At 33.5% G+C, this 13,614-nt stretch overlaps 1 protein-coding gene across 1 annotated transcript; it reads left to right on the top strand.

Moving 5' to 3' along the window:
- The first annotated feature begins 2,631 nt into the window (after positions 1-2,631).
- Positions 2,632-8,871, top strand: LOC18440862 (uncharacterized). Its single transcript, XM_006850999.4, has 5 exons — positions 2,632-3,265; positions 5,074-5,151; positions 5,578-5,677; positions 6,812-6,954; positions 8,509-8,871. The coding sequence occupies exons 1-5, from the start codon at positions 2,930-2,932 to the stop codon at positions 8,716-8,718; spliced, it is 867 nt and encodes a 288-aa protein (XP_006851062.2). The 5' UTR covers positions 2,632-2,929; the 3' UTR covers positions 8,719-8,871.
- The last annotated feature ends 4,743 nt before the right edge of the window (positions 8,872-13,614 follow it).

Genomic DNA, 13,614 nt, shown 5'->3' with positions numbered 1-13,614 from the left:
CAAATGACACTAGGGCAAAATGTTATATAAAACATTCAGGTCTTTTTTGTTTAACTTCTTGTGTCCTTTTATTAGCGTGATCTGTGGGAGCCATTGAATGAGAAGGGTATGATTTCTAATGAATTTGGAGGAAGATTTCATAAAATAGTAGAATTTTAATTCTATTGGAGATTGATTTATTTGGGTTTCGTTTTCGAGGTAAAATACCCATATGGGCAAGTTAAGAACTTGGTAAATTTGAGTGTTGCAGAGTAATTCAAGGTTGCAACTTTATTTGTAGAAAGCGAAGTCGTAATATTCTACTTCATAAATTTTAGTTGGATATTATAGATTTAGTCCTACTTTTAAGATAAATGTTAAAGTGATACATATATTAAGATATAAGATTGTACTGTTTTTTTAATAATTGCAACCTAAGTTATTTTCTACGTTCCATAACTCTTCTTCTCTTCAAGTAAAAGGAAAGAACACTTTTCTAATTTGAAAGAAAGGAAAAGGATACTATGAACGCGACTAATGCAAGGCTGAACTTCGGTCGATATGCATTCTTAAGTTCCATGATCATACATTGATCTTAAATTTCAAATACATGCATCCAAACTTTGTTGAGAAATTGGCTACTCAAGAGCATATGCTGTAGACTTGGCCAAGTATACGAATCATGTACAACTGTTCCGCTCTAACAAGGCCATACCCTTAGTTGGATTATAAATCACTCTATTTCTTTTCACTACTTGAACTTATATTTTTTACGGCTTTTTTTGTTCTTTTAGAGTTTTCTATTTGAATCAAATCGTCCTTCCTAATATGTTCTGTATTAGGTCTACGCTCACTAGTTAATGGTAACTGCATAGTATAGAAAGTTTACAGTAATATAATAAAGGTTAACATTTGTCTATTTAATTCAACACCGTCATTTGCCGAGCAATCCAAATATCAAAGATGATAATTAAAAAATTTAAAAATAAAATAGAAAAATAGTTTGATCAAATACGTATGCATTACAATAAAAAGGCTACAAATATAAAAATGCATATTTTGATCAAATACGTATTCTGAATATCCACAAAAAAATAAAAACAATTTAATATTTTTTAAAAATAGAAGTAACGAATAACCTCAAAGTATTTTCTATTTTAGAATACAAATTAAATATGTGAATAAATAAAACAAAAATTTGCATAAAATATCCGGTTATTATCGTAAAGGTAAGTCAGTTTGGAACTTTTTACGAATGGGATTTATTCAAATGGTTACTGGCATGTGGTTATCATTGCCCAAACATCAGACGATTCCAATTCAAACCTATGATGTCGATTTTGAGGTGCATACACTCTGTGTTTTATTTGTTTTTTTTTTTAAAAGTTGGTTGCTAGGTCAAGAGGTTGTATGTAAAGTAGAATGTCCATTTACTCCCTCGGGCAAAACCTCGTCTAAAATTAACTTTTGGACCCCAATTTTTGAAGATTAACCCCTTCAACTGTTTGATTAACCTCAATCAAATTTTTTTTCCCCTAATTGTACCCTCTATGCACTTAAAAGAGAAGAGGGGGACTCTATTCTACGAGACCATTAATTTTTGATATATGGAGGTCATCATCACTTTTAGCTATTGGATGTGAAATCCATAGTCATAACGTTTGAGAACTTTTATTTTGAACTTTATGCCCAAACAATGACACATCCTCAACCACTTGATTTCAAATATGGCCATTAATGATGATCATGACCTCTTCGTATAAAAAATAAATAGTCTCATTATATACATTTCCAAAAAATAATATCTCGAGATTGAATAGTGACCATCCAATTTTAGATGGTAAGATCTAAGTATTAGAAAATTCAAATTGTAGAGCTTTCTTTTCGGGATTGTCCACAAAGAGATCATTTATCTTTTGTATGTTACTATCATTCTTGTCCCTTAAATTTCAACATAAGTGGTTGTAAGAGTGTCATTAAATAGATATAATTTTTTTTTAAAAAATTTCGAACTTCGTGACTAACTCCAAGCTATTATATTTGACATCTAATGAGTGAGGTTTATGACCTCCATATACAAAAGATAAAGGGGGAAGTTTATATAGAGCCTAAGCTCTAAACAATCAAAATAGAGCCTACCCCAAAACTTTCACTAGAAGAGGTTGTTTTGACCTCAGGATGCATGAACATGAGAAAAAATGGATTTTTAGTTTTAAAAATAGTGCATCTTGTAACACATTTTTGGACTGTTAATTTTCAAGTTTTCATAGATCTGTTCGATCTGCACTATTTTTGAAGCTTTAAATTTTATAAGTAAAGATGAAAACATAATTTAAGGCTATCAAAAAACTTTCTAGTATTGAAACCACATTTTTTGATACTATTTGAAGGTGGGGTCTAATTTGATTATCTAGTGCCTCGCCTCGCCTATATACAAACCGCACCTAAAAATAAATAGTTTATTTGGTAGACAATCACATAAACCTTTCTTCTTTTTTAGAATAATCATCTAGTAATTCTAGAATGATTTTCAATATTTTAAATTAAAAAAATTAAAATAACCTCCAATATTTTAAATTGAAAAAATCTTCTAAAGTAGGTCATCTTACGGGGGGAGAAGAAGTAAATTATAGCCCTTGGGAAGCATGGTACACGTGCTCATCGAGATTTGGGGGTAACAGTATTTTTGCCAGGGGGAGCAAATGGAGAAGATGTTCCTTCGGGAGCATAGGAATTTTGGCCTCACCAATTGTTGCCATTTGTGACCGCGTGGTACTCCATTTCCCGCCTACTGTGAAGAGGATCAACGGTAACCACACTCTTCCCAGTGAGATTGATTGCGACGCTCGCGCAAGTCGCCCTCCCCATTGCTTTTTGGCCCTCTCTCACTCTTCTCTCTCTCTCTCTAACCAGAGATATCTGAACTCTCTCTCCTGGCCTCTAACTTTTAATGCGCTCTCTCTGTCTACAGTCAGATTTTAAAGATCTCTCTCTCTCTCTCTCTCATCTCTCCATGGCGACTGCCTTAAATGCCGTGGCACTCCTATCTCCTGTCTCGAGCACTGCCCCCTTCCGCCGCCCTGCTTCACCTGCCTTCGTGCCCTCACACCAGCGCGTGCTTGTTCGTGCCACTACTTCTGATCCTCTTATTCACTCTTCTTCTTCTAATGATTCTTCTGGTTCATCTTCTGGTAAAGTAGGGCTTAGGATCCCCGAAACAGTGGCTAGCCCTAATGGCGGTGCTATGATTAACTTCATTCCATCTACTGAATCCAATGTTGAGCGTGTGTGTCTTCAACTCCTTTCGGAAATTGTGTTTTTATTACCTTGATTCTTGTTGTTAATTATTTGTTTCTTACTTTTGCGCTTGCTCTTTTTTTAGTAGCTTGTTTCTATCAATTATGGCTTTTTTTTTGTTTCTTTGGTTAATCTTGTTCCTATTCTCTTCGTAGTTCTTATCGATTTCTTGCTAACTTGTTTTCTTTTACCGGTGTATTTCTCTGGTTACTCTTTTACTGCATATTGGTGGTTGTTAAAGAATTTTCTTTTCATCCCTTTATGTTAGGTATAGATTTATTGGACAACTTTAATGATATCAACAATTTAAAAAACATCTCTGGGCCAGTAAAAAAGATTATGTTGAATTTTGGATTGCCCATCTGGTAAGTGTACCATAGTTATGATATGTGGTGATTGGGTTGCTGGATGAGCTTGCTTGTGCTTTATACTTTGTCAAGGGTTTCTGAGGTATTTTGTCTTGGGTTACAGGTTCTTGTAACAAATAAAAGACATAAATTAAAAGAGGAACTTCTTTTTATACAGCCTTAGAAATGCTCACTCAAATTTGTCATCTGACCACCTAAGAGGATTAGGGCACCTATACGAACAACATAAGGGCATCATACCGAACACTATAGCACATGCTTATATGACTTTCTGTGATGGTCAATGTGGGATTTGAACCTGGGATATAGTGTTGCCATTGTCAACTTAGTAACCAATCATGCCAGTGCCTCCATTCAACAACACATGTTTATATAAAAATAAAAGAACATAAGTAGTGGCATTGAGGACTATGAAAATACCGGCTAGTTGCAATGGTGTTTGCTCAAAAATTTGAAGTTCTGTCTACAGTCCATCGCTTCTAAGGCTTCTACCTAAGGGATCATAGTTAATGAAACACAACAACATCTCTATGTAAGTGCTTGTTACAGTTAAATCCATATACACATCAATTGATTAGTTCTTAATGGACACCTAAGTATATAGTCACTAGATGCTCTTCACAGGAGCAGGGTGGGATCATGCAATCGTTTTCCACTGTGGATTGCCTAGGGAATATGAATTTGGGAGCTAATGCTAGTCATTGTGAGGTTCTTCTATCTAATCCCCATTATCTGTATGGCTCTTACTTTTATATCAATGACCAACGATTGTGAAGAGGGTCCTGAACAAGCAATTTTGTGTTTTAGCATAGCTTAAGCTAAGGGTACATTGGTATGAGCTCATATTGATTTTCTATAGGGACATGTCTAAAGTATCAATAATTTTGGACATAGTCGGTATTTTATAGGTTTGAAGTTTTGGTTTCTTGATACTTCGTGCTGATGCCCATATGCATGTCTTGTGAATTTGCTTCTATGTAGTGTATTCCATTTAATCTTATATCGCCTACACCATGATTTTACCTTTCAATGCAGGGAAAGATGATAATACTTTCATTGGTTTTCCTAGCCTGATAGGGAAAGTGATTAAACCCTAAAGTTCATCTGGTTTTGTCTGTGTATTATAGATCATGTTACATGAAATACTTGAAAGAAGAAGTCTTCACATATTCAAATTGGTTTCTTTTCTGGTACTATTTGGATGTGGTTTTCTCCCCATTTTTGTTTACGCTTGAGTCTCAGTTCTCTTCATCAGACGTACATTTGTTTACCAGTAATTGACTTCTACCTGTTATGTGTTTCTCTCTTTTTCTTTTGACATGTGTAGCAAAATATTTTTTGCTGAAAGGCTTGACCATTCTATTTTATTGAAGTTTTTTTTTTCTTTTACATCTTCCGATGTTTAATCTTGAGTGTTCTTCTCAAACAGATGATCTTTGACTTCCGCTTTCTGGCACTTTTAGCTGTTGGAGGTTCCTTGGCTGGATCCGTGTTGTGCTTTCTCAATGTAATTTCTCTCTTATGTATCTGTGTTATCTAGTATGTTACAAAATATGCTGGAAAGGAGGTACGCCGTCATGAAGCTTACACATGAATTGGAAGTGAGATATCATCCATATTGGCATCATCAATTGAATCTTTCTCAAATGATGTCTAATACCATATTTCCAATGTATCATTTTTGAGTTGGACCTTGAAGCCCCAAAACCTTACAGGAGAGTTGAAAAACATGTAACATTGACCAGCATCAATATATGTTTATTGTTTGTGCTAGTACCTGTCTTTGCTAGTCAAACGTGCAAGAATCATTTTTCCATGAGCACAGAATAAAGTCTTTTATGTAGAAAACAAAATATATCTTTGTCTTCATGCTCTTCCTCTAAAGTTAGGATGCTATTATATATTGACTAATCGTTATTTTTCTCTCAATTAGGGTTGTGTTTACATTGTTGATGCATACAAGGTTTATTGGACAAGCTGTCTAAGAGGTGTTCACACTGGGAAGATGGTTCTCCGTTTGGTTGAGGCCATTGGTGAGAATTATGAGTAAATGTTTTTACTTTTATCTCAATCTTTGTACATGTATGTCAAAGGTATGTATATATCTATGTGTTCACATGCAAGAAATTCTGTTATTCTTAATCTACGAATGCAAAATTATGTGCTTTGTGCTCCGATTGTAACTTCTACAGTTCCTATGAAATATATGATGGAGAAATATTCTATACTCCAATGATTCATTAACAAAAAAAATGCTTACCATATTCCAGTGGAGTAAATGATAATCTTGTCTTTCTTCCTGTTGATAAACTGTACATGGGGGGATGTCCTGGTGAGTTCCACTATTGTTAATCTTCATTCTGTCATTGAGAATGGATGGCAAATTCCATTTCCATTTGGAGTATCATATAAGATACTCCACTGGATTATGGACCAAGTGGTCAATGTGTAGTGCATTGATCATGGGGTCCACATCCATCCAGTTCAATGGTGGACTGAGATTTTGGGGGAAGGTGCAAAATCTCTAGGCGTCCATTTCAATTGGACGGCTATGGACCATTTTGTTGCCATTGTAAACGTGGACCGCTTTGCTCTGCAAGAAATTTGCTCTATGAATTGTGCTTGTTAAAAGGTTGACAGCTAAACAAAACCACAAAACATAGCAATTATGATATATGAACACCGACTTGCCTTGTGTTCCACAAGAAAATTTGCTCTGATGAAAGACAGATTATGCATGCACTTATTGCAGTCACATTAGTTCTGCTCACAAGCTTTAATGTGAACCATTGATAAAGGCTCCAGTTAGGAAAATCTTCCAGAATTGATAGAAAGTTATTGAGACACCTTCCAACACCAAATTTCCTTCAGAATTGGATGAAATTGACTCTGTAAAATACCATCAAAAAATAAAAGAGTTCCAACTCCCAAAAATGAAACTTCCCTCGGAATCCAATGCCCTGTACCATGCCAGAATTGGGTCAAGAATGTGATACATATGTAAACTGCAGTCAGCCAAAAATGTATGGGATATTAAAGTCGCATGGATTAATTCTACTAGGTCCATTTATACTAGTGAACATCTGTATTATTTAATAATGTAATATGTGAATTGGTTGCTTTCATTCTACTGGGATGAATAAGTCTGAACTTCTTTTCCTGTGCAGATGTTTATCTCGCGGGCACTGTCATGCTAATATTTGGCATGGGATTATATGGTCTATTTATTAGCAACGTGTCTCCTAATGTACCTGCCTCTCATGACCGTGCACTCGGGGGGTCTTCCTTGTTTGGAATGTTTGCTCTTAAGGTATCTACTATTCTATTGGACAAATTGAGTGTCTGTTTCTGTTCAAAGGTATAAAAAAGAGTTTGTATACGAGACTATTTACCCTTGTACAAGGAGGTCGCAGTCACCCCGAGCCATCAGATGTGAAATTTGACAGCTTGGGGTTTTTCATGAAGTTCATAAAATATTCTTTGGGACTTTGCCAGATCAATAGCGCACCTCTATCAGTCAATTTCACATCCAATGGCTGAAAATGACTATGACCTGTTTATACCAAAAATAAATGGTCTCATTGTATAATTTTCTCAAAAGAAAATGCCAACTATTAAAAGGAGAAGATATGTAACGTGCTTCTCTGTCATGTCCTTGTTTTGTTGGTAAATGTCCTTTCATTTTGACCCAGATGCAGACAAAAAGATGTTGGTCAGCCTAACCTTAGTTCTGAAAGAAAAATTGCATTCTCCCATATGCTTGTTTGGATCTCCTTGCAATCTGTTGTTATGCTTCTAGAGAGGATTTCCATTTCCCTTAAGATTTTTTGATTCTTTTACTTCATTATGATCATATACTCCAGTTCTAAAGGGTTTGGGTGGTTCTTGTAAAACATTATTTTTGATTTTTGTATTACTAGGCTCATATGTTTTCATTGTCAATATCTACAGAAAGCATACATTTGATATCCATTCTGATATTTGACAATTAGAGGATTATTGTTAAATAATATGGGCAGATTAAGCTTTATGGAACATTTTGCTTATACTGATAGGATACTTATTTGGATTGTTTCTGATATTTGATCGCAAATTGTGCTGTTTTCACTGCCAATATCTTACAAAAGACATTTATTAGATATTCCTTCTAATATCCGACAATTTCTGACCTATTATTATGTAATATGGGAAGGTCAAGCTTTACGGAAGGTTTTGCTTGCACTGGTAGGATACTTATGCGGATTGTATATTTGAAAGCAGATTTCACAGTTGCTTTTATTTTTTTTGCCTACTTAACTATTGGCTACAGCAGGCAGCTTCCCAATAAATGAGTTCATCATCTGATTGTTTGAGACCTTGCAAGTATAACCTTTCATAACCATTTGCAAATGCTTGCCACCTTTGTGCCGTGGACTCTTTTGTCCTGGCAACTTTCTTTGATATCTCATTCACTCTTCCTGATACTCTTTAAAGTACGATACAAAACCATTTAATAGTGATGTGAGAATTCTTATTGAAAGTCTGAAACCAGTAGAAACAGTTTTATAATTTGCCAATAGCAAATGGCACAATGTCCCTTTGGGTGGGAGTATTTTGGTTGAGTTGACCTACGTTTATTGTCCTGACATTTACTAGTGTCTTCCTTTTTCTTTATATTAATTTTTGCAATGTTTTCGGTGATTTTCATGAAAAATTTCTAAGAGAAAAGTAAAACAAGTTGAAGTTCACGAAGGAATTACTGAGCTGAGTCCCTGATAACAAAAAGCAGTCACGATGTTACCTAGAGATTGAAATGCAAAAAGATGGGTGATGGATCTGTTTACTTTAATTGTCAAGAAAAACAAAATTCTCTTTCATTGTGCAGGAGAGACCTCGGTGGATGAAGATAAGCTCTCTTGACGAATTGAAAACAAAGGTGGGGCACGTCATAGTCATGATTCTCTTAGTTAAAATGTTTGAGAGGAGCAAGATGGTGAACATAGTGACTGGGCTCGATCTTCTCAGCTACTCTGTTTGTATCTTCCTGTCATCTGCTTCTTTGTACATTCTACATAACCTACACAAAAATGAATGACCAGCCATTTTCCATTTCCTTCCATGGATGGGGGTCAACTGTAAAGAAGTTTTGTATATATGGCTTGACTCTAGGGAGCTACTTATTAACTCATTGATGTTTAGTAATGCTGCTTATTCCACCAAGAATATACATGGATTGTTTTTGGAACTAGATCTGGAAATGTTGTGCATGGGTGGACCATCTTAATTTTTTCCCAAGGCTCTTTGTCAAGGACAAAACTAGTTGTATAGTGTGTATAGCAGGGGCGGAGGGAAGGACGTAGTTGGAAGTAATGAAAAAAGATATAGCCACTTATTGCCTCAGTAAGGGTATGCTCCTTGATAGAGCAGATTGACGGACCAATATTCATGTATCTAATCACAAATAGTTGGGAAAAGGCTGTGATGATGATTATGATATTGGTGAAAACTTTTGATAAATTTTTTTGTTAAATTAAGATTATTTATTTAATCCTACATTTAATGTCTTTCTCTCGAACCTAAATTCGAACGTATCAAATCAATGGAGAGAGAGGAAGTTTCATTAAAGTACAAGGAATAAGATTTTTTGAATATTTTATTAAAATCTTGTTTTTTTTTAAGATCTATTGAAAAACTCGAGTTCTTTATGGATTTCAAAAATCATGATTTAAATAAAAGACCTGCTAATGTTGGTCTTGCCTAGTATTGTTTTATTTTTAATTCTTACAAAACGTTCTTGCATGAAATTTGGGGCGTGCTCTCATCTTATTGAGGTGCACCTAGCAAAATCAAAATATATATCTTTGATAAAATAACCAAAATACTTTTATTTGTTTTAGGGGTATGTTGGTCAACTTCTTCAATATAAAATAATTTTATTATCTTTATTTGGGGTAACCCTACAGAGGTGCGCAAGACTTATTGCAAAATAATTTATTAGAAAAAAATAAAAGAAAAAAAAAAACTCTAATCCGCACCAACTTAGATGCTTAGAGACTAACTTAAGACATTATAAGAAGTCATCCAAATCGTCCATTCAAGTGGTACAGCAAGGATCAGGGTCACATAAATTTTGTATATCGGTTGTGCTGCATGTTAGGCTTTGCATTGTCTCAAAAGTCCTCCAGTGTTAAGGTAACGTGCCTTCCCCCCAAGGTATCTGGTTCTTGTCCCTCAAGTTCCAGGTTAGAGGTAGATATATTGGAAGTGACTTTGAGGTTACTCATCAAGAAAAATAAGTGATTTTTGAAGTTTTTCTCAAAAAGCCCAAATAAGTTGATCTAGCATTTTGTATTTTAGTTTTTTTGGAGATTTGTAAAATTACTTACTAGAGATGAACAATTTAGCTCTTCCCTTGCATCTTTTGATTTAGCTTCAAGATACCCATAAAAGAAGACATGGTTCCCAAAAAGCCCGAATAAGTTGATCTAGCTTTTTGTTTTTTTTTTTGGAGATTTGTCAAATTATTTACTAGAGATGTCACATCTTTTGATTTAGCTTCAAAATACTCATAAAAGAAGATACGGTATTCAGTTGAAATACAAATAGACAAAATATTAAATGATTATGTTAGGTTGCTCACACTATAGAGTAATTTATCATTGTACTTAACAAATTTTGGATACTTTTATATTTTTGTTTTGTATACTAGTGACATTTACTGCTCTATGTGGGTAATTCACACTTATATAGATGATGTCACATCCATCCTAATGATAAAAAATACTCTTCCTAAAAAAAAATCTATGTACAAAATAAAGGTGTATAAGTGTACAAATTTATTGAGTATAATGATAAATTACTTTATAGTGTGAGTACCCTAACACAACCCAATATTAAATACTTCATCTCTAACGAGTACTTTGATTAATTTTCTTTCATTTTTTTTATACTGTATTATTTTCTTTTATCAAAATTCGTCATGAATCATCAAGTTTACTAGTTTTAAAAATGAGATTATATAGTATGAAACCATTTATTTTTGGTACAGAGAGATCACAATCATTTTTGACGATTAGATGTAAAATTTAATAGGCTAAAATATATCGCAATATTCAAAAAAATACTTTTTGTCCAATCAATGAAACAAGCTCAACCATCTTATTTTACATCTAACAGTTAATAATGATCGTCATCATCTTTAATAAAAAAACTTTACTGCTACATACATTTCAATAAAAAGCTTCCAAACCAGCTTTTGGGGTGTTGCAAGTCTTGAACTTACGCGGCGACATTATCACATGCATCTTTAGGGCCACAAACCAGCATTGAAAGCAATACCACACATTGCTTCTCAATTATTTATCACAAGCATCTTTGACTTGGCTAGTTCTTTACATTTCAAAGGCCAAAGAAAATAATCCTAGATAAATAAAGAATAAATAGATTAAGAGGGAATAAAGAGACTAAGAGAGAAGCATCTTTTAAAGCATTAGTGGAAATAACGAATGTTAACCTCTTCCAAAAAATAATAATAATTAAGAGAGATGAGAGAGGCAATGTTCGCAAAAAACGTTGATATGGTGGGTAGATGATTTAGGTCCCCTTACAATTGCCGTGACTGATTTTGTTATTATATTTTACCAATTTTTCATGGGAAAAGTTTATATAAGGTTGCAACCTTAAAACGTAGAATCATAGATGCACCTCAAAAATCTATCGGAAATGTTATTTTAATTTTGGAAAACCCTCTAATTGATCATCTCGACATCGAGATGTATGGATATGAAAAAAAAAAAGTTTTTGAATCTCAAAAAAAATGCATCTTGCAACTTATTATCTAGACCGTCAATTTTCAAGATTTTCATATATTTATAGATCTACTTGGTTTTAACCATTTTTGGAATTTAAAATTTTTTAATTAGATATGAAAAAAGATTTTAAAATAATCTTAAGAATTTTTTACAACAAAATTACATGTTATGATAAAATTGGAGGTGCGTCGATATTGGATTGTTTAAGTTTGCAATCTTATAGAAACCGCACCCATTTTTCATTGGTTCAGCATATCTAGATCGGTACAGTAGATAGCTAATTTATGGTTTTAAGACATTGGGACAATTGTACAAAGACAAAGATAGAGAGGGGAAGGAGGGCATATATAGAGAGAGAGGGGGGGAAAAGTCAAGTCTTTCCAACGTCTATAGGAAAAAATGAACAGTGAATACATCTATCTTCATCACCGTCCAAATTTTATCTCGCGGTCACGATTGTCCTGTAGTATGTTATTTTTCATTTTTTTTCAGCCAATCGGAATGACCTTAAATTTGGAAGATATGTACATATTACTGAGGCACATCTAATAAAAATATTAAAAAATATATATGTAAAAAATAAATTGACTAAAATACCCCTGAAATTTTTTGAGGGTATTTTGGTCAATTTTTTATGTAAATTTGTTTTTTGGTTTTTTTTTTTTTTTTAATTTTAGAAGATTACCTTATGTTTGATGAATACACGCTCCAAATTTTAAGTCATTTTGATTTATAGAAAAAAAATAAAAAATAAAATACTATCGAACAATCGGGACCACGCGATGAACTTTAGACGGTGACGGGGGTAGGCGAAATCACTGTTTATTTTCACCTATAGACGTTGTGTAGTATTTTTCATATATATATATATGGAAAAAACTTATAATAGGTAGACAGCTATATTGAATAGTAATATAGGTGGAATCCACATTTATTACTATTCATTATTACTGTCCAGCTATTACTATCATTATAACTGTCCAACTATTGTTAGCTTTCTTTATACACATATACAATTGGACGATCCACAATAGATATATACAATTATTGGACGATCCACAATTGGTTTACCTCAACAACGGGTTTTAAGACACATAAGGTTATTCGAATACTAATAGTAGATTGTCCATTTTCATTCGTATGGAGTCGAATGCTTTTGGTGCTCCAAACTAAATAACGCTTAGGCCAAAAAAGATTTCATGCAAGATTATAGTTTGTATTTACTCTTTTGAGTAAAACTTAATTTAGGAGTATTTTGAGAACATCAAATTTTGGGGATATAACCTCTTCAACCAATAGATTTTCTTCATTAAAAAAAAAAAGAAAATCAAATTGCACTTTCTATGTGCTTGAAAAAAATAAAGGCAGTGATCTAACGCAAGATTGAATAGAGATCATCTATTTTTTTGAGGGTGAGTAGTTTTGAAGGGTGAGATATAAGTGTTAAAAAATGCAAAAACTAAATTTTTTGTTTTAAAAATAATCAACTTATGATTGTTAGGTGGTTCCCAAAATTTGAGATATATAAAATTCTCCCGAGTAAGTTTTTGGCCCAAGTAAACACGGATAGTATGCTCCTGCAGTAGCATACTACACATGCTCAAAACTTATAACCAGCGGATTGCAAAGCAAATCGAAACTTGTTTGTTACCCCACGTCGGGGAGATCCAAATTAAATAAGGATGAAGTTTCTATAACGCAAGTTTCGATGAAAACCAAATAAAGCCTCACTTTAAATCCTCGTTTCGTAATCATTTTCGGCAACAAAATAAATTTCAGGGTGGTTTTTAAATCAAATTTTAACACCAATAATAAAATTTAAAACTCAAAAAATGTATAGATCTTGCTAATATTTGAACACTTATTTTTAGGTTGAAATGGATGGTCTACATAATGTGTTAAAATATACACATTTTTTAGAGTTTGAAATCTTAATTGTTTTTACAACCATAATGTTAAAGTTGAGATGATCCATGTAAATGTTTTTCATTACTTAAATTACAATTTTCAACAAGTTATTCGGTAAGACTTTACTTATTTTAATAGGGCTGCGACCCTATCAAACTATCTTCCATTAAAGAAAAGAAAAGGTTTATATTTTGGGCAGGGCCATAACCAATAAAAAATTCACCTATGCCTAGAAATTTTCAAATTGATGATCTCGACGAGAAGATGAACGG

Source organism: Amborella trichopoda, chromosome 1, assembly GCF_054954075.1.
Source record: "Amborella trichopoda isolate Santa Cruz 75 chromosome 1, AtrichopodaSantaCruz75HAP2 v2.0, whole genome shotgun sequence".
In the NCBI taxonomy this organism is placed as follows: domain Eukaryota; kingdom Viridiplantae; phylum Streptophyta; class Magnoliopsida; order Amborellales; family Amborellaceae; genus Amborella; species Amborella trichopoda.
This window is presented reverse-complemented; position numbering and strand designations above follow the sequence as displayed.

What these genes read in the sequence shown, in the direction of transcription:
- LOC18440862 (XM_006850999.4), top strand. Translation starts at nt 2,930, where the DNA reads ATGCGCTCTCTCTGTCTACAGTCAGATTTTAAAGATCTCTCTCTCTCT. An exon ending in CCGTGTTGTGCTTTCTCAAT is followed by an intron (nt 5,152 to 5,577) that starts GTAATTTCTCTC and finishes TCTCTCAATTAG; the next exon opens with GGTTGTGTTTACATTGTTGA. An exon ending in TTGGAATGTTTGCTCTTAAG is followed by an intron (nt 6,955 to 8,508) that starts GTATCTACTATT and finishes TTCATTGTGCAG; the next exon opens with GAGAGACCTCGGTGGATGAA.